General features: G+C 34.3%; 2 protein-coding genes across 2 annotated transcripts; one reads left to right on the forward strand and one right to left on the reverse strand.

The window, feature by feature from the left end:
- Positions 1-466: 466 nt before the first annotated feature.
- TBC1D5 (TBC1 domain family member 5) lies at positions 467-14,361 on the reverse strand. Its single transcript, XM_068775169.1, has 13 exons — positions 14,225-14,361; positions 14,086-14,153; positions 12,287-12,421; positions 11,193-11,292; positions 9,759-9,875; positions 8,444-8,568; positions 7,656-7,706; positions 6,996-7,098; positions 5,790-5,908; positions 5,047-5,189; positions 4,272-4,437; positions 3,135-3,360; positions 467-1,142 (listed from the first exon to the last, which is right to left on the reverse strand). The coding sequence occupies exons 1-13, from the start codon at positions 14,225-14,227 to the stop codon at positions 888-890; spliced, it is 1,611 nt and encodes a 536-aa protein (XP_068631270.1). The 5' UTR covers positions 14,228-14,361; the 3' UTR covers positions 467-887.
- Positions 14,362-14,905: 544 nt separating this feature from the next.
- Positions 14,906-17,082, forward strand: ova (ovaries absent). The gene has a single exon (XM_068775069.1). It carries the CDS (start codon positions 15,189-15,191, stop codon positions 16,614-16,616), a length of 1,428 nt encoding a protein of 475 aa, XP_068631170.1. The 5' UTR covers positions 14,906-15,188; the 3' UTR covers positions 16,617-17,082.
- The last annotated feature ends 2,256 nt before the right edge of the window (positions 17,083-19,338 follow it).

The following is a 19,338-nucleotide window of genomic DNA, read 5'->3' on the forward strand; positions in this document are numbered from 1 at the left end:
TATGCTTTCGAATTCAAATTCGGACGCCATCGGTGATGTGTTCGCTACCGTAGCTTTAGGGTCGTGTAAATTGTAAATACTTATTATACATATATGAACTCACGTTCTCCGATCACTTTTGGCTAGTAAGATTATTCCTTGTCAGCCTTCTCGGGTGGTAAATCACTTCCAGTCGCTAAACGCGTACATGGTTTCACAAAATATAGGTTTTCACGCTAGTTTTTCATTACCTCAATTTATTTTATTTGATTTTAAACAAAAAATATTTTATAAAACCTTTAAATCTTTACAGCATAAACGTAACACCAAATATAGATTTTCATACTCATTGTTTTAAAAATTCATCATATTTTTTAAACAGATTTTAAACCATATGTACAACGACAAAAGGGTAAAACGTTAAACGTTATGTAAATTAAAAGACTAGTGAACGATATTCCTTTACTTTCATAACTGCCAGATTTATATGACTACCATTAAGCATCAAGAAATACGGGAGTTGAAGTACACATACGTCAGAAAAATACAAATGGAATTAAGTTTTGTACATTTTCAAAAATATGCAAGATTATACTTAAATTAATAATTACAACATTGTATTTTAAAAAAAATACATGTCTTAATACAATGAATATAAAATTAAAATGTTGTATGTAAAAAATATAATTTTTAAAATAGCAACATGGTTGAGAGAGCGAATATATACCTATATACATTATAACATATTGATCAAAATATGAAACGTAATGATTAATAACAATGATAATAGCAATACAAAAAATTGCCAAGAAACGAAATATTGTAGAATAATTTGATTTAACCATAGATAAATTCACAGCACATTAACTTCAATTGTAATAACTAAAGAGAAATAATTTTCTACGTAGTCACTCTGTCCTGTTTCGTAATGGGTCTAGGAAAGGCAGGTCAGATGCTTGCGGGCATTCGACCTGATGAAAGACCTTGAGAGGCACCTCCATTAGCTTACGCACTGGCCTAATGGGGCTAGGTCGCTGTGGTTGAAAGCGGACTGGAACGATCTGATGCTGACCCACTGCATCTGTTGACTGGTTTTCTGCAGCCTCCAAAGCCGTTTCCACGTCAATTAGTGCGTGATTCCGGCACTGCAGTAGCGCCGCCAACTGTTTAAAAAATCCATCATTGCAAAATGTAAGTAAAAACTGTAAATATAATAAATATTAAATTATAAACCTACTATAAATGCCTATTACATCATTATATCAGCCGATATAAGGTCCTCGCAGTGCCTGCATCCTGAAACTATCCCTTGATCATGCCGTGGGCTCACCTAGTGAAGGGCTTACCCACGCCGTATCGCCGGCTCGTCATCCGCCCATCGCTACCTCAGACAAACATTTAATTCTTAAAGCTATATAGAATTCTATATTTTATTTCAATTGAATTATTATAGTCATATATATATATGGTACTGGTAAATGTGATGTATTGGTATTTCATGCCATGATTTTTGTAATATAAAGAGATATTATATATACTCGTACATACATATGAAAATCTTGCCTTTATTTGTACCGACACACAAGGCTAAGAAGCTAACCACACTTGCTTTAAAATTAAATAATAATACATTTTGATTTCATTAGACATGAAGATTGGTTTCCCTCCAGTCCACGCTTCAATAGTTTGGATTACATAATATGGTTGGTTTAGGAAACTAAATTGTGTATTAGACCTCACAGAAATCTGGACAAACCAAAGTCATACTTCCCAGTGACTCAAAAAGAAAATCTAAAACAATGTGTCTCAAAGTGTGATCCACGTCCCACAAGGGGGCAATTAGAAAGGACTCGACACGAGTTTAACCCTTTCGCTTTAATATGAAAATTATATGTTACATAGGATGTGTAAGAATTTTAGAAAGGCCTTGTTGGGACATTGCACAAAAAATCGAAAAATACTGACTTAAATGATTGTGTAAACAATTTTTAATAAATTTTGACATAAACTAATTTATGTCGATATCTATTCTAATAAAAATATATTACAAAACCATTACTTTTAATTATATTGATAATTACCGTTGTAATAATATTTAACTTACTACATGTACAGAATGATTGGTAATAGGTGTAAAGGCTTTAAAGAAAATGTAAAACATATTTTCTGTCAGTTAATGTAGTGCCTAGAAAAAGGTAACCTTATCTAGAAACAATGGTTTAAAAAACAATAAATAACGTATTCAAATTATAGTAAGAAAAAGCGCTAATAAAATGTATTTTTACATTGTTTCATATTTCAGAGTAATTACTTTATATACAGTACCTGATGATAAATATTGCACATCGAACAAAGAGACAATCGGATAATTTCGACTTCGTAGAGCACTATCTCTGTCCCACACTACCCATGTGACGTTTTGTCAGTCGTATTTCGTGCGACAGAGATAAAGCTCTACGAAGTCGAAATTATTCGATTGTCTCTTTCCAAAGGTCGATGTGCAATATTTATCGCCGGTTATTGTAGTTTTATTGATAACTCTACTTGTGATAACGTTTAAGGACAGACTACATGTACAGGATGGTTGGTTATAGGTGTAAAGGCTTCAAAAAATAAATGTATAGCGCATTTTCAGCCAGTTAATGTAGTACCTAGAAATAAGTATACCCTATCTAAAAACAATAAAAACGTTATCATTTTTTGTATAAAAAGGTGTTAATAAAATTTATTTTTATATCGCTACTGTGATGTGGAAAAACAATTTTATTTAATAATTAACATAATTTGTACCCGGAAAATGAACAATGCGCCTACGAGCGGTTGCGCATCGTTCCCTGGTTTAAATCCGACTCCCCGAGAACTGCAACGGCCGCGGGCGCACGTGCTGAGCCTTGACTACCTGCCAAGAGCAAGCAAGAGCGCGTATCGTGCACGCCGTGCGAGTGAGCGAGACGAGTGGGCGAGACGAACAAAAGGTTGTTCGTCTCGCCCACTCGTTGTGACGACGTCTGCGGGAACTCTCGCATATGGCGGCTTTTTATGTAGGAATATTATTACACTACATATTTCAGGGTGATCACTTTATACACGGTGATTAGAAAGGGAAATGTATACTTCAGGTAGCCGACTTTTTCTAATTCACTACCAGTACATACCTGTAATATCTGTCGCAGAGGTATCGCTGCGGCTGGTGGGGCGTGGGGTAGTGCAGCTGCTAGAGCTGCAGCTGCGGGGGGTAGTCGAGCTCGCAGCAAAGCTAGAGCGGCTAGCGAGCGTGCCACGTCACTACCCTCCGCCACACCCTCCGATCCTTCCGACCCGGATTCCAGCTCCGCTCGGTATTCTAACTGTTCCGTGTAACGGCTTCGATTCCACGTTGACCTGGTGTGATTAAACATAAGGTGATGATAAGTAAGCATTGTGCAGATATTATTGTGTCCAGGTTTGGTACCGTAGAATAATGTAACCGGTTCAATAAATTACACCATTTTTCGTAATTTCTAAAACAACACAGTTATTGGGAATATCCTCTTATGTCCTAACATCATAACAACGTCTTCAAGGGTCAATGAGAAACGCTTTATTTTTTGTGCCAACTGTACGTCGTTCGCTAACAAGTCACTTATTTATATTCATCTACCCTCAATAAAAACTTTTTAACTATTGTTTAAACATATATATATAGGGAACTGTTTGGGATGTGAGTAACGCTGTAATTTAAAAGTATGTGGAATTTGTGATGACAATAAGCTATAGCTATATAGTATATCTATATTGCATAAAATATTTTAACTTCTAGGATCTTCTTTAGTAAGTAACGAATATACTAAAGAAAGGTTATTATATTAAATACATATTGTTCATTTAATTTCAATTTTTGGCAAAGGAGAGCTTTACCTATTTTAATAGTTCCCTCTCTCTCCCTCTCTCTTTATATATATATATATATATATATATAGGCTATATAGGCTAAGCTATAATGTATATATATATATATATATATATATATTATTATTATTTTAATTTCATTTTAACACGTTAAGTTTTAAGCGATGTTAAAAAACATATGGAGATCATATTCTTAATTTTTAAAGGCTAGTAAAGACTGTTTAATCTGATTTTTTTATACTTTTCTGTAGAACGTACCCACCGTATAAAACGAGACTTTTAGTATTAATAATATTAAACATAACAATATAATCAAAATACAAAACATGCAACGCTATCTAATGATAATATTTAAAAACTATCTTTGCGGTACTGACTTAAAAAGAGTAAAAAGCACGACTCACTCGTGTGGAGGGGAGACAGGAGTTGGTGGGGGCGGCGGCGGTAGCGGTGGACGTGGGTAGTCAAGTGGTCGCCGTAAGTGCTGCGCAAGCGCACACACGTACGCGACCGGGGCGTTCGCCGGCCTCATGAGCGCAGACAGCGCCGCGCCTGCCTCGGGCTCCAACACTAACGTAATACAACTTAAGAAGCTAATAAAAATCTAACGCCAATATTATTTCTTGTGAGATTATTCCACTTGCCTTTCATTTCATCATAGTTTCAGCCATAGGGCACCCACTGCTGGATATTTCTAATAGCACCGGTCGGAAGCGACAGCATCTTTCGAGAACCTCAACTAGGTTGTCTGACCTCATGCGGTTGCCAGTACGTAATTACATGGCATCTTAATCACGTTCTTTTTCTATTTTTCGTTATATCATAGTATTTACCAGAATTCATCAATTATTGTTTATATAAGTATAGTCCGTTTGCGTTAAAAATTGAATTATCATTGTCGTTATTGAACGAATTTATGCTTGATACTGATCACTGTGAAATTGACTTTGTAATAAACGATTTGATTGTTTTCGATTCGTGAGTAGGTCAGCAGACAATGATTCACTAATGCTTAACGCGAAAGAACTATACAACAACGCATTAATTTTTACTCTATTTTTATACATACGATTTCTGTTCTTGCATGTTGGAATGCAAATCGTTTTTTTAAATTAAAGTAAGTAAATCTAAAAACAATAAAAAATTCTTTGAGCAATGTGAGTAGATTAAATTACTTACATGAACTTCTCATAGATATCAACATGGCGACAATGATGAAGTGGAGATTAGGCAGCATGGGGCCGTCGGCGAAGATGAAGCCCCATAGATGAGGTATTTCGCTTCGGGGGAACTCCCTTCCGAATAGCAGCCGCAACCAACGACTGCCACCAATATATTGAATAACTATATACATTAATAATTATACACATATACTAAAAAGGTGAAATTGTCATTTAAAAGTGGGCATTCGGAAGGCAGTAATTTTTTTTCTAGGTTTATAGGACTGCCTTTACCTTGTCACATCAGCTGTCTGCCAGTATAAAACAATCTTAAATCAGCACCGAGATTTCAAAGATTGGCCTGGATAAACAGACACACACACACACTTATATACATACATACATACATATATATATATATATATATATATATATATATATATATGTATATATATATATATATATATATATATATATACATATATATATATATATATATATATATATATATATATATATATATGAGAGAGATAGAGAGAGGGGGGGAAATGTTAAAATAGGTCAAGCTCTCCTTTGCCAAAAAATTAAATTAAATGAACTGTATGTATTTAATATAATAACCTTTGTTTAGTGTATTCGTTACTTACCAAAGAAGATCCTAGAAGTTTTAAATATTTCATGCCATATAGCTTGATATACTACATAGCTATAGCTTATTGTCATCACAAAATCAACATATTTTTCAATTTCAGCCATACTCACATCCCAAACAGTTCCATAGATATATTGCATTCGGCCAAATGTGTTGCCAGCTCGTGGTCGAGCGGCACCAAAAATTCCTCTTTCACTCGCTCCAGATACCGCACCACTTCGTTTTGACTCTAAAATATTTAAAAAATACGACTTTCATCATCATGTCAACCTATAGATGCCCACTGCAAGGCATAGACCTCCCCCAAACATCACCACGACAACCCGTCTTTCGCTGCAGACATCCACACCATATCTACGCCATATCCACCTGCTCTTGGTAACGATTCTTGAACGTTCCATCCCAAAGGCCATCGTTTACCCGAGCGATATGCCCTGCCACTGTGCCCTTCCACAGCCACTTCAGACGAGCAATTACTTCACCTACGACGGTGTTTTTAGTTCTAACATATATAAAAGTATCGTATTACAGTGTGAAGTATTTTTAAAGATATAATAGTTTTTTTTTTCAATGACATTGAGTAATTTAAGTTTTCTTTTTTTGTGGTTGACAGTATCTTCCTGAAAATTATCACTGCATCTGGCAGGTGATTAGATAAAATACCGACTACAATAGAGGCTCGTTCATCAGGAGGCTTTTTTCCTTTACCTCACATCTCCACCCAGCGTCTAATCTTCTAGAATTTACTCATGTGCGTGAGTTCTACAATTTACTGCATCTCTCGTGGCGATAACAAAGAGATAGTCGGCACATTAATGTAGATTGAAGTGGAGTTAGTAGCGTGAATGTGTTCACAGAGTTACAGTATAGTGTGTTCGCGGCACTACAATAGTGTTCGCGGAACTACAGTAAATAGTGTTCGCGGAACTACAGTAATAGTGTTCGCGGAACTACAGTAATAGTGTTCGCGGAACTACAGTATAGTGTTCGCGTAGTCGCAAAACTACGAGAATGGTAATTATACTCACATTTTTGAACACAAATGGTATTTTAATTAGAACCCCACCTAGTTACGTAACAGTATCATGGTGATTTTCACTACAAATAGACTATTTTAAACAGGAAAATATACAAAAATTATTTTTAAAAGTGTAACAATCGAGTTTCTTTCAAGATTCTTATAGAATCGAATTTCGAACCTGGCAGTAGTTTATACATATATATTTAAAACTATGTCATATCAATGACTAGAACATTCCAAAGTGCTTATAAAAATTTATTCCAAAGAATAAATATTTTTTTCATTGATAACTCACGTGAACGGATCTAGAGGTAGGCAGCCTCCCAGAAAACGAGGGCAACACATCACCAGTAGAGTAAAACTTTTCCACACCTTTCATAACAGCATTGAAGAGCATGCTGCAAGAAATACATGAACTTTACCTAACTTGGTCTACTACAGTAATACCATGATATACAATATACAGGATGAGTTAAATACGAATGAGAAGAAAATAGTACCCATGACAATGGTAACAAATTAAAAAAGATATATACAGTATGATCCGTTATAGATTTAAAACTTTTGAAAGGTGTATATTTAATTTATCCCCAAAATGCTTTACACTTATTTCCAATCACACTTTATAAAGTGATCACTCTGAAATATATTAATTATTTTCTATATTATAATTAGACAGAACAATAACTTTCAAGACAGATAGTAAACCATAATGATTTAAACTTTAATTAATTCTAATTTTGAAATAACTTTATTTTACTACATTATTATTATGTTTACAAGCATTGATTTTTGGTTAAAATATATTATATATTAATTGATAGCATATGAGCTATATATCCAATCCCTTTATCTATATTATAGGAAGCTATTTTGTATTAGTATAATATATGCTATTTCGAGTTTTAAATTCATTTCAAAAGTAAATTAAATATATTATATAAATAATACATACTGACTATCATGTTCCAAGTATTCCTTATCTAAATAATATTTGAGCGTATCGCTGAAAAAGAAAAAAATATTTTAGACCATAGACAAAAAAACCTTTAATGTTTTTTAAAGTAGTTTTCATACCGATAGAATTTGGGTTACAGTGTAAATGATCATATGGCTTAGAAATGTAGGCACTTCGGAAAACTATATATGGCAACACTTAGAAATTGATCAAGATGGCGACCAATGACAAGGCGTTTTTAAGGAAGTCCGGAGTGTTAGTTGAGGATTGCTCTTCAGAGATGGCTGTTAATGGAGTTAAACCATACCGCGTCTCACTAGACGAGCTGGTGCTCATGGTCACTAGTCAAGAACCTTTCGGCCACAACGGCCGTCACTTGCACTATGTACCCACAGCCACGTGCGATAAGCAATTCTCGGAGCTACGTCTATGACCTTGATTCTTTTATGGATCTTCTTCTTCCTTCACCCCAACGACCGTTGGTCACACAATATGCCTCGCTCATTGTCACTTCAGATGAGCAATTCTTTGAGCTACGTCAGTGACCTTTATTCCTTTATGTATCTCCTTCTTTCTTTGCTCCAGGGGTAAGCAATTCTTGGAGCTACGTCTGTAACCTTGATTCTTCTACGGATCTCCTTTCTTTGTCCCAATAGCCATCGGTTACACGATGTGTCCCGACCATTGCTACTTCAGACAAGAAATCCTTGCAGCTACGTCAGTAACCTTGATTTGACCTTTATTAGAAAAAAAAAGTTTGCAAGAAAGTCTAAGTATTGTGATACCTGAGATCTTCTGGTGCGTATTTCCTATCCCCGTGTAATTCGAAGAGCAATGGAGCTAATATCTCGTGCATTCCCTGTCTGTAGCCAATGGAGTGAGATCGGGCCCAGAAAAACAATACGCGAACCTGAGAATGTATAATTAAGTTTTTTACTGGCCATATATATCATTTGCACATAGAATCATAGCTGCTCAACGAAACTTCTGCATCATCAGTCTCTTCTTCTTCTTCTGGGGCTTCCCCCAAAGAATTCTTGGACAGTCTGCACGGCGGACCCAAAAAATCGACACTTGAAATGTGATGCTTGCGTATGATCTGGCATTCACAGATCTGTTTGTCGAACAAATTCGTATAAGCATCAGGCTCTCCCATTATCTGCTACAAGCGGATTCTGGTTTACTTCAGCTACATAGCTCGAAAGCATCCAAGAAGATTCGATAAGCTGGTTGTCGTAAAAGTAGAGGGGAAAAGACCAAGAGGGTGACCAACCCGATAGGCGGACTTAGTGGGTATGGTGAAACAATAACGGAATCATTCAGAAAAGCTGGTCATAAAGACCTATGGAGGCAACTCGTCAAATTTTCAACTAAGGATTTCTAGAAAGACCGCAAGCTTCTGCAATGAAGATATGCGACCAGATTAAGAAGATAAGGTGTTTGTGGCAAATGTTAAGAGTCTTGTGAACTATACTAATATATAAACACTATACTAATCAAAAAGAAAAGAGATCAGAATAAAGACCCGATTATCCACAGTTTGCTTGCATAAAATACCCAATTACTTCGACTACATTGCACAGGAGCTCAGATACTCTGGAGAGGCCTATAGTTGCTGGCAATGTAGAAGATACATGGTGGAGGTTGGTCTCCTACTTGATGGACTGAAGCAGTAACAAAAGCTTACAACATCCTATATGGCTTCTAAAAGCTTTCAAAAAACCTAAAAAAGCTGGGTAAAAATTGGTAACAGATAATAAAATGATTCGCCACGACCTTCGGTCATAAGGAAACGGCTAAGAAAAATAAAAAAGATATTTAAAATATTTTACTTTGTTGACATACAATGGACGGCCTTATCACACAAAATAATCGCTTCCTGACAATATTCGTAACAGATAAAACAAAGATTAATAAGGCAACGCACTTTATGGAGATAGAGAATAAAAGATAAACACTGATACAGTGCCAGGAGGCTTCCTGGAACCTGCTACGCGGGTTATCAGCCTCGGGCATGGTGCTCGGCCCCCGTACAACGCGGCGGATATGATCCATGGAGTGCTGAGAAGTCACGTTAAGTTATATGTTCCAATTCCTCACCATTAGTTCCTGTACATCCTTGTCTCGGAAGTAGACTTCGTCTGGAAAAGTCCTCACGACGTCTTGCAGTATTAGGGCTTTCAGTTCTTTATCACAGAAGTGCTGTTTCCAAACACTCTGAAATAAATAAATTATTTTTGTAATAATTTTCCATAATAAATGTTTTGTAATAATTTTCCATAATAAATAAGACTTGTTTATCTGTTTGTTTGACCATCTGTATAACTTCTGATGGCTTCCAGAGGTAAAGATTGACTTCGAGTCTACTGGAATTTCTTTGTTAGCTGGTCTATGACCAACCCCATAGTAAAACATCGCTTGGTTGTGGAAACCAGTCCTTTGAGACAAGACAAGAATCTTATCTGAACATTCTGGCGTGTAATAAAGTGAAATAGAACAAATATCATCATCATGTCAGCTACCAGTCACTATAAGTCATAGCCTTCCCTAAAGATTGACACGAAGACCGATCTTCCACTGCTTGGATTCAGCTACTTCCTGTGACTTTGACTATGTCATCAGTTCACAAGAAATATTGGTGATCTGAACAATATACCAGGTCCTCAAATTACAGTAATCCTTCTTATAACACGGTATTATATAATTCGTTTCCATATAAAGAGTTTACATGCCTCTCATGTAACAATAGGTTTCCCTCTATACTAATTTCTCACGTTATATCTTTGCACTGCCAGATTTAAATCGATTTGTGTTAAATGATATTTTAAGTTTAATTTAATAATAAGTAAAAATATGAAATAGTTTATTTACATGCGTGATAAATACATAGAAATGTTTTATCATATTTTCTCTGAAAACTTACTAGATGGCGCTAGTAAGCATCATAGACGAAGTACTGATTTACCGACGTTTTGTTCTATTTAAAAATCACCTTGCATGGGTGTAATACGTTCTCCAAAAAATAAATATTTCACAAAAATTGTGTTTCTGTTTTCCAGGTCTTTGAAGAGCAGCCTATCATTGTTTGAAATGCGATTTAATTCTCCTTTAACGAGAAAAAATAATGGGGAATAGTTTGTTTTTACATATCGCGTTATACGGGGACATATGATTGCGAACATGAGAACGTTCGTACAACACAGAACTAATCTATCGTGATATATGGAAGATTACTGTTATTTTAACAACTCTGGGAAATTCCGTATTTTATGTATATTTAACCTATATATTTTTACTTCAAAGAAGCAAAAGCGAGACTGTTTATTATTACCGCATCATATGTTGAATTTGACAGGACATATTTAAAATTAGAATAAAATACAGGAGTTAATTCCTTATTACTTAGGAGTTAAAAGCTCTCCAAGGAAACGTTTACATGGATAAAAAATATCAGTCTGCTGGCGTCGTCTGCACTGTGCAGACGTGTTCTTTTGCTGTTATGTTGTTTCAGTTTATAAAAAAAATTATGCATACCTCATCATTTTGCGAAAGCGGATCATCGTCAATGACGGCCCGAGGATCCATAGACAATTTGTTTCTCAGGTCTTCATACAATTTCCTATGAGCTTTAATACTGTAATAAAATATACCAATTACTATTTCATATATATAAACGGTGATATACATAGCTGATTAATCAGCGAAATGCTTTAAAGCTTTACACCTGGAAGCCAACCTTGTACACTCGATAACCAATTCTGAATAAATTTCATGTGATGTTTTCTAGTTTTAACATGTTAAACATTCTATTACTACGTAAAGTATTTTCAAAAATATAAAAAAGTTCACGATTTAATTACCCTAGTTAAAAAATACCCAGTTTGATTTTTGTGACGCTTATTATCAGACCAGGGTGCGTTAGGGACCCTCATATCTCATAGCATTAAGTTGAAGTTGAAGGATACCTTATAGGGGGAAAGGGGGGTGAGTTCAATCTGATTCTAATTGATAGAATTAGGCTCTTCTGACATTATTCTTTTGATATACACAAGTGATCATTTTATTATCATTAAATTAATAATTGCTAAAAAAATAACTAAAATGGTTCTGGATATGCAATCTCAGTTTATATATGACTATTCATTATCAAATAATATAGTTATAGCTATAAAATAATTGTGAAGATATAATATATTCCGTTTAAAGAATTTGCTTTTTAAAATTTGACTGCCCAGAACAAAAGGTTGTAGTGTCATTAGGTGGTTGGGCAAATCATTTTGACTCTTAACATCAAACATGCATTCTGCATTGTTAAAGGTAAGAACAGCTGCCACAAGATAATCAAGTATAGGATATAACTCCATGTATCTCCTGAACACAATTATCATGTCTGAATATGCCTCTCAGAAGTGATTATTAAAATTTATCACATATATGTATTTTAATATTGTTTAAAAACATAAAATTTTAATCTCAATAAATTTCTTTCATATCTTTTCATAGATGAAGCATTTATTTTCCAAACAGATGTTAGAATCAGTTTGATGTCAATAAGAGATGAAAAAGTTATATATTGAAAAAGAATTACGAAAATCAGGCGATGTATACAAGAGTTCTAACGTTCTTACCTGGATATAATATCATTATTAGGTTGCGGAAGGGCATTCAACATGATCGCCCAGGCCAAACTCCTTGGCCTCACCAGACGTAGCTGGATTGCAGCTGTCTTCAAATATTCCAAGGTCCATGTTGCATCGTTTAAACTGAAAAACAACTTTTGATATATATTTATGTTTCAGTGATAGCCCAAAACAATTAAACGACTTGAGATTGCAGGTCATGGGTTTGATTCCTGAGATGCAGTCTTAGACATAATTTACTTGTGCATTAATTATATAGGATTGCTATTGCTCACAAACAAGTTTTAAGAGGATGGACAGTGGTGTACTTTGCATACCATAATACCACAATTTGATTGCCAACCCGTCTGCAAAGTATGGCAATTATGATATATCCCCCATAGATATCTTTGGGGTAGACCTATATCATGCAATGGGTGTCTAGGGGCTGGAACGATAATTTATGTTTTAGCCTCACAACATACAGCCTCTTTATTTTGTGGATATATCTATTTATTTATTTTCATAAAGTGAAAGAGTGGTCAAATTTATCTATCAATTAATAAATTTGGGTGTGTCCCACTCTGTATACAGGATATCTGGTTACTGGTGTAAAAGCCTTAAAGGGGTGACAGCAAAGTTATCACTCAGAAAATATATTTTTTATATTGGAATGCAACAGGTCAATAAGTTCTGCCCGTACAAAATACATAGGGACATGTAGTAAACAATAATTAATTTTAATATGTACTTTTTCTTAAAATATTATCACAACATTGTTTATTATTTCTGAAAACATTAATTTTTAAAAATGGTATATCATAAATTGACAGCAAATGAACGCAACTATACATTCCTTTAAAGGTTTTCTCTTATATCTTATTATGATATCCCCCCATAGATATCTTTGGGTTAGGCCTAAGTCTTGCAGGGGCATCCTTAGGCTGAAACTACAACAACTTCTAGTGTAATATTTAGATTTATGTATCTAAAAATTATTATATCAGGTTGATAAAAAGACTTGATTGTTTTTCATTATAATAAATATTAATAAAAAAGATAATTTAAATAAACTATTGCTGTAGTGATTAACTACAAATACATTGCAACAATTATTTATTGTATAAAAGAGGCTTTTATAAGCACCTCTGAAAAGTCAGGACGCTCATATAATGTACATTTAATTTTATATATTTATACATGGTATTATTGCTTCTAATTTTCTCCACATCCTATAACTGCCAAGTTCACAATTTTGATATTGATGTCACTAAATATTAAGAAATATTAAATTATATGCACTAGAAAAATCTAAAATATAATTGCCTACTTAACACTGATTAATGTGTTTATGGTGCCTATAAAAAAGTTGAGTACCTCTGCATTATACTTCCATTTCTAAATAGGCATATAGGCAGAACATTAATTCTTTTACATTATAAATAGCATTATGAAATAAATCATTAGCTTATGGGTCACACTCTCAGGATAGAACCTAAACCTTTTGGGAAATTGTATTTAAAGTGAAAATCTTAGGAAATAATCAAATTAAAAAAAAAAACAAATAAATTTTGAAAGCTGCCTAAATGTCACATAAGAAAATAAACTTAACTTCTATAATTCTATATAAAATGTCAATAACAATGAAAAATGGTTTGCAGTTAACATATAAAAATAAAGTGTTTTAAAAGAAATTTATTCCATTTCAAATATATCATTATATTTACCTAACGATAGGCATTTAAGTCCAAAAGAGAAATAAACAAAGAAAAAGTCAATATTTATAATCTGATAACATTGTTACTTACTCATAGTCCGCGGCCTCTGTGCGGTTATTCGAGGGTGAATTTGTTGAAAAATCTTCATTACTCTGCTCCTAGATCAATATCAGAATATAAATTGAAGTTTAAAAAGCGATTTTTAATAAATTAATGAATCTTTACTAACCATATTATATTAAAGATACATAGTGTGTTTATTGAAATAAAGATATTTGTACTTATACGTAACAGGTGTAAACGAAGTACTTTCGAAAGTGTCCTTTTATGTTACATTGAAAAAAGATTCTTTCGTTTAAATGTAGTCTAGACTCAGAATGTTGACAAATAAATGACACTGACAATGCTTCAATATAAAGATGATAGTCTATGACTTAGTACATTGACATTGTCACTGTACTTTTTTATTTAAATAGCTTATTCAATATTAATTCAATATTAACTGTAATTCAGGACAGTTGTAAAAACGCAACGTACAATCTAAATAAACAGCAAAAGTGATAATAACACTCATTAACTTATAAATAGCAATTTTATAACATCAGTAATTTTATTTTTTACTTACAAAAATTTAGAAAACTCTTACATATACGCAAATGTTAATAATGTTATCAGAAAAGTGTTTTTAGGTAATCATAACCAGACGAATTCTTCGAATGTTTTCTGGAAATAGGGAGCTTAGGTACAAAACCAAAAAAGTTAATTTTTATTTACTCAATACTTAACGTTTACTTAAATATGTTTTGTTTTTAAAATCAATTTGTGCATTTTGTGGCTAAACTCTGTGCGTAAATTGTCACTCATATTTGTAACTTGGCTGTGAAGCGTAGCCGTCATAAATGGTCACAAAGACCTGCGAGAGTTTTATCTGTGCGTCTATGGATCTCTCTCGTTTTAGTTAACGAACGCGCTCACTTTCTGCATTTTGCTTTACAAAATATTACTACTAAACAAAATATTATATCGTTGTTGGCTAAGTTTGTTGTTGACATCAAGCCATATGTGTTCATTATGCGATGTGTTTGATAAGGATGTTAATAATGGAGCGTGATGTATTAACCGTTAGTGTGTTGCCGAGGAAAGCGAGAGCGCAAGCAGTGAACACTGAGCGATGACTGTAATCTACACCAGCCATGATAGCCAATCTGCCGTTGCTGCTTGCAAATGGCAACCCGACGGCGTTATCCACAATCTCTGCGAGTCAGCTTGAGAAATTCATAACTTTCATGGTGACATGTTCATGGGGACACGATACCGCCAAAGATATACGACAACCGCCTTGGTGGCCAGAAAACGTCCAGTTTTCTCATCCATTTGTCAAGCCGGCAGAAGTGCCACAGGACTGGGAAGCGAGGCTCAAAAATCTTGTGAGGCGATGTTACGACCATCATAAGAGCGCGTTTTTGTTGGTTTTTTCCGCGCAACTGGCGCGGTATCCCCGCAAGCGTCTCAGATACGTCGACAATCGCGACCACACCACTTCTCTGTACTATAGACCAAGCGGTCGGCTCCTAGTGACCTTCAGAAATGAAAACCTTTATTACGACAGGGGGGAGTCTTTGGAAAAAGAGTTGCGGGCGAGGTCTGCCGATATTTACCTTTGTGACAATTGTGATAGTCACTTTGACAATTTAGACACTTTACAAGCTCATGAAAGGCTGTGCAATAATGACAACATACCTTTAAATACATGTAGTGGTGGTTTAGCAGAATTCATTTCTGCTCTAAAACTGCAACCTACCCATGGTTTTACCCAGGAGTCTAGTGCTAAAAATGTTGATACAGACACAAAACCTAAAAATGCTCGAACTGCTGCCAATGTTGACAGAGGCCCACCTTACCCATTCTCTTCATTAGCTTACTTGCGAAGTGCTAAAACAAACATCCAAAGAGATTTGACTTACTCAAGGGAGAGGATTGAGAGGTTTTGCTGCACATCCACCCCTTTAAATAAAAGTGTAGGTAGTAAAAGTAAAAACAACCAATACCCAGTAAGATATAGGAGGCCTATCGACTATTGGCACAGAACATATAGTTTCCCAAATCAGCGAAACAAGAGGTCACTGGATTTAAAGAGTCAACTTCTTTTTTTAAAGTGTAAACCTGTCTCTGTAAGGGTTGAAAGAATGTCACCGAAGAGAATACAGGAGTGCATTGAGATGCTGCAAAGAGAAGCTGCTAGAAAAATGTGTATAGAAGAAAAGGACATTGTGTATGTTGATGGGTTTGACTCAGATCAACCAATGGAGGTTGACACAAAGAGTTCAGACCCATTAAAAAGATTAGATAATGACTGTGAAGTGATTGACTTGTGTTCAGATGATGAGGGTCCTAGTGGTAATGAGAACTGTGATCCGCGTGCTGGTATCACTTGTGTGATGAGAGGTGGTGCCGTGTTACGTAGGACAGCTGCCACACCTCATGCATTGCCAGCAGAGCCCTGCGGAGCTCGTCAACGGCCTCTCCCCACAATACAACTGCCTCCTGCAGTCCTACAACCTCATCCTGTGATCCTTATCACTCATACACTTAATAGTTTACAAACTATATCTTTAGATTGAAATTATTTTAACTTAAAGGCTAGGAATATTGTAATTATTTATTATCATTTTAATTGTAATCAGTTGGTCTTCAGTGTATGTCTTATCTTGTAAACTTATTGCATAAATTGGAATGCAATGGGTACTTTTTATATAATACAACTAAAACCTCATTTGCCGGACCTTTTAAAGTCATAAGTTTTATTTATTGTTTATGGTTATTAATCTTTTTTGCTCTAAATATGTGACCTGACAAGCTGTAAAAATTATTCTCCAATGAAATCATGCTACTGTTTATTGCTTATTATTGGATATTGAAATGTCTGCATTTTAATCCAAAATTTTACAAATTAAAACTTTGAATTATTTTTCTATTCTATGTTTATTTAGCTGTAATGGTAACATATTACATCTATGGCACATGAACATGGGGACATCTGTAAATGAAACAATAGGTGATGCTGCAAAATAAATCTTGACATTTGCATTTTTGTTACTTTTTATTTACCCTGAAAAGAAAGTGGAATTCATAATTATATCGCAAAAAATTATGTTTAAAAAAATTAAAAAGGACAATGGAAGGAAGCAGGCGCGGGAGTATAAACAAGATGGCGTCGGTGGCACTACGTGACTCGTAAGAAATTCGATACATTTATTGTGACTCCAATGGAGAGATTTTTATGTATGAATATACGCCGATTGTACGTTTATATAATTTTATCAAATAAATGAAAATTTGTTTTTTGCAAGTTAATTGTTTTTTTATCAGTAATTTAAATTCGTTTCATGCCAGTAACAAAATTTTACATCGGAATTTTTTTTTCTAAAATAAAATGTTTTTAAAGCAGTTTACAGTAAAAGTTGCCAGATCTTTTTTCGTAGACTATTTATTAGATTCAGCTTGTTCCGGTGGACCCCTGGTAGCTACATTTCCACCATATTTTCAAAACTACAAAAATATGTAAAGAATGCAAGTTGCGACACTACAATATAGAATACGCATGTTTTTACAACAGTTGCTGAGCTTCTTAAAATATCTATTTATATAATATGTGATATCAAGCCAACATTTTAGTCCTTTACTATTGGAAACAAATGTTTTTTTTTTAAAAAACTGAAGAAATTAATTTTAAGTTAATAAGAATCCAATGTTATAATATTCTAGACTAAGCTAATATAAAACTCATCGGTTAGTTATGATTGGTTAAAAATGCGTTTTTACGGATGCGAAATGTCAATTTCCATCTGACGTTTGCACGGCGTGGACGCATTTCTTAAACGTTATTTTTAAACTAATATCTATTGTTTCTTTTTTTTAGACATTGTGGATATGGTAGAGCCTATGTTAAAAGCCATAGACTAATTATGTATAATATAATATAATATGTGAGGAACTCGGATCTTAGGAATGAATTAGATGATGGGGGATTTTTGGATTATATACAGGGTGATTGGTTTTAGGTGTAAAAGCTTTAAAGGATATGTATTGCTCATTTGTCAGCAAGGTATTTTGAAGCATTTACGCCTACGTTTTATTATTGTTTATAAGTAAAGCATTTGCCCTCTGTCTCGCTTGATGTGTAGCGATGATGAAGTCTAACATGTTACATGTTTGCCTAGAAGAAACCTATTCACTCTAGACTTAGAATCCTAAGTCATTGTTGGCTAGAAACAATCAGGCCAGTAAGTTGTTCCACTCCTTGACTATTCGCACTGTATAAAGTGATCACTCTGAAATAGCATATTATTATCATTGCGCTATTATTTTTTCAAGCCATTAATTGTTGGATAGTCTGTACCTTATATTAACTAACAGGAAATGAGCATACCTTCACATCTTTAGCTTTTACACCTATGACCAATAATCATGTGTATATAAATATATTGTTACATATAAAAAAGACACGTGTAAACGCATCTTTATTTCTTCGCGATTGTTGACGCCCACAACATTCGCTGTCTCTTTCTCTTATTTACAAAAGAGCGGTTAACAGAGCTCTGTAATAACAATGTTTGATGATAGATATATACTCCCACTAATGACCGCCTACGACCATTTTTGATAACGCGACGCTGGAATTTTGTTGATTTAATTACACAATAATATATCCACGTCAATTAAGAATATAAGGTTTCTAAAACAACGTATTTGGGTTATTTGTTTCCAAAAGACAATTAAACACTTAAATAATTGTAGCTGAATAAGAAATATTGTCAATAAATAAAAAAAAAGCTGAAAAAAGATTGTCGTAATTTATCGATAACTTTCTAGAAATTTCGAACTTGTTTCTACTCCAGATCTATTCCGTTTATGGCATTGAAAGCGTGTGGACAGTAGGGCTACATCGTTTTTTCTTTTAAAGTCACATGTGTTCGTATGGTCAGTATGTATGTGAATCAATATGTAAATGTCTTACTTCAACCTACATATGTTATCGGCCAATTGCTAACCCGCGAGTCCCGATCGGCGCCAAAATAATTTTATTGTTGACGGATGACGGATTTTGAGTAACGGCTGAAGTGCAACGGGACTATAATTCATGGCCGCGCGACTGAGGAAACTCTGTACAAGTATACTGACAGCGTTTCATTTTTCTTTTCAAAGAATTTTAATTTAATTACTATATAAATAAATATATCTTTTAAAAACAAAATATTTCTTCATAATTTTCCTACTTTTTCAATAATTCCCATTGCCATCTGTCATAAAAGAGCGCCAAAAATATTTAAAAAGCAAAGGTAA

The sequence above is a fragment of the Battus philenor genome, unplaced genomic scaffold, assembly GCF_028537555.1.
Source record: "Battus philenor isolate CCGP_79_NKW_IND1 unplaced genomic scaffold, ilBatPhil1.0.hap1 SCAF_8, whole genome shotgun sequence".
Lineage (NCBI taxonomy): Eukaryota > Metazoa > Arthropoda > Insecta > Lepidoptera > Papilionidae > Battus > Battus philenor.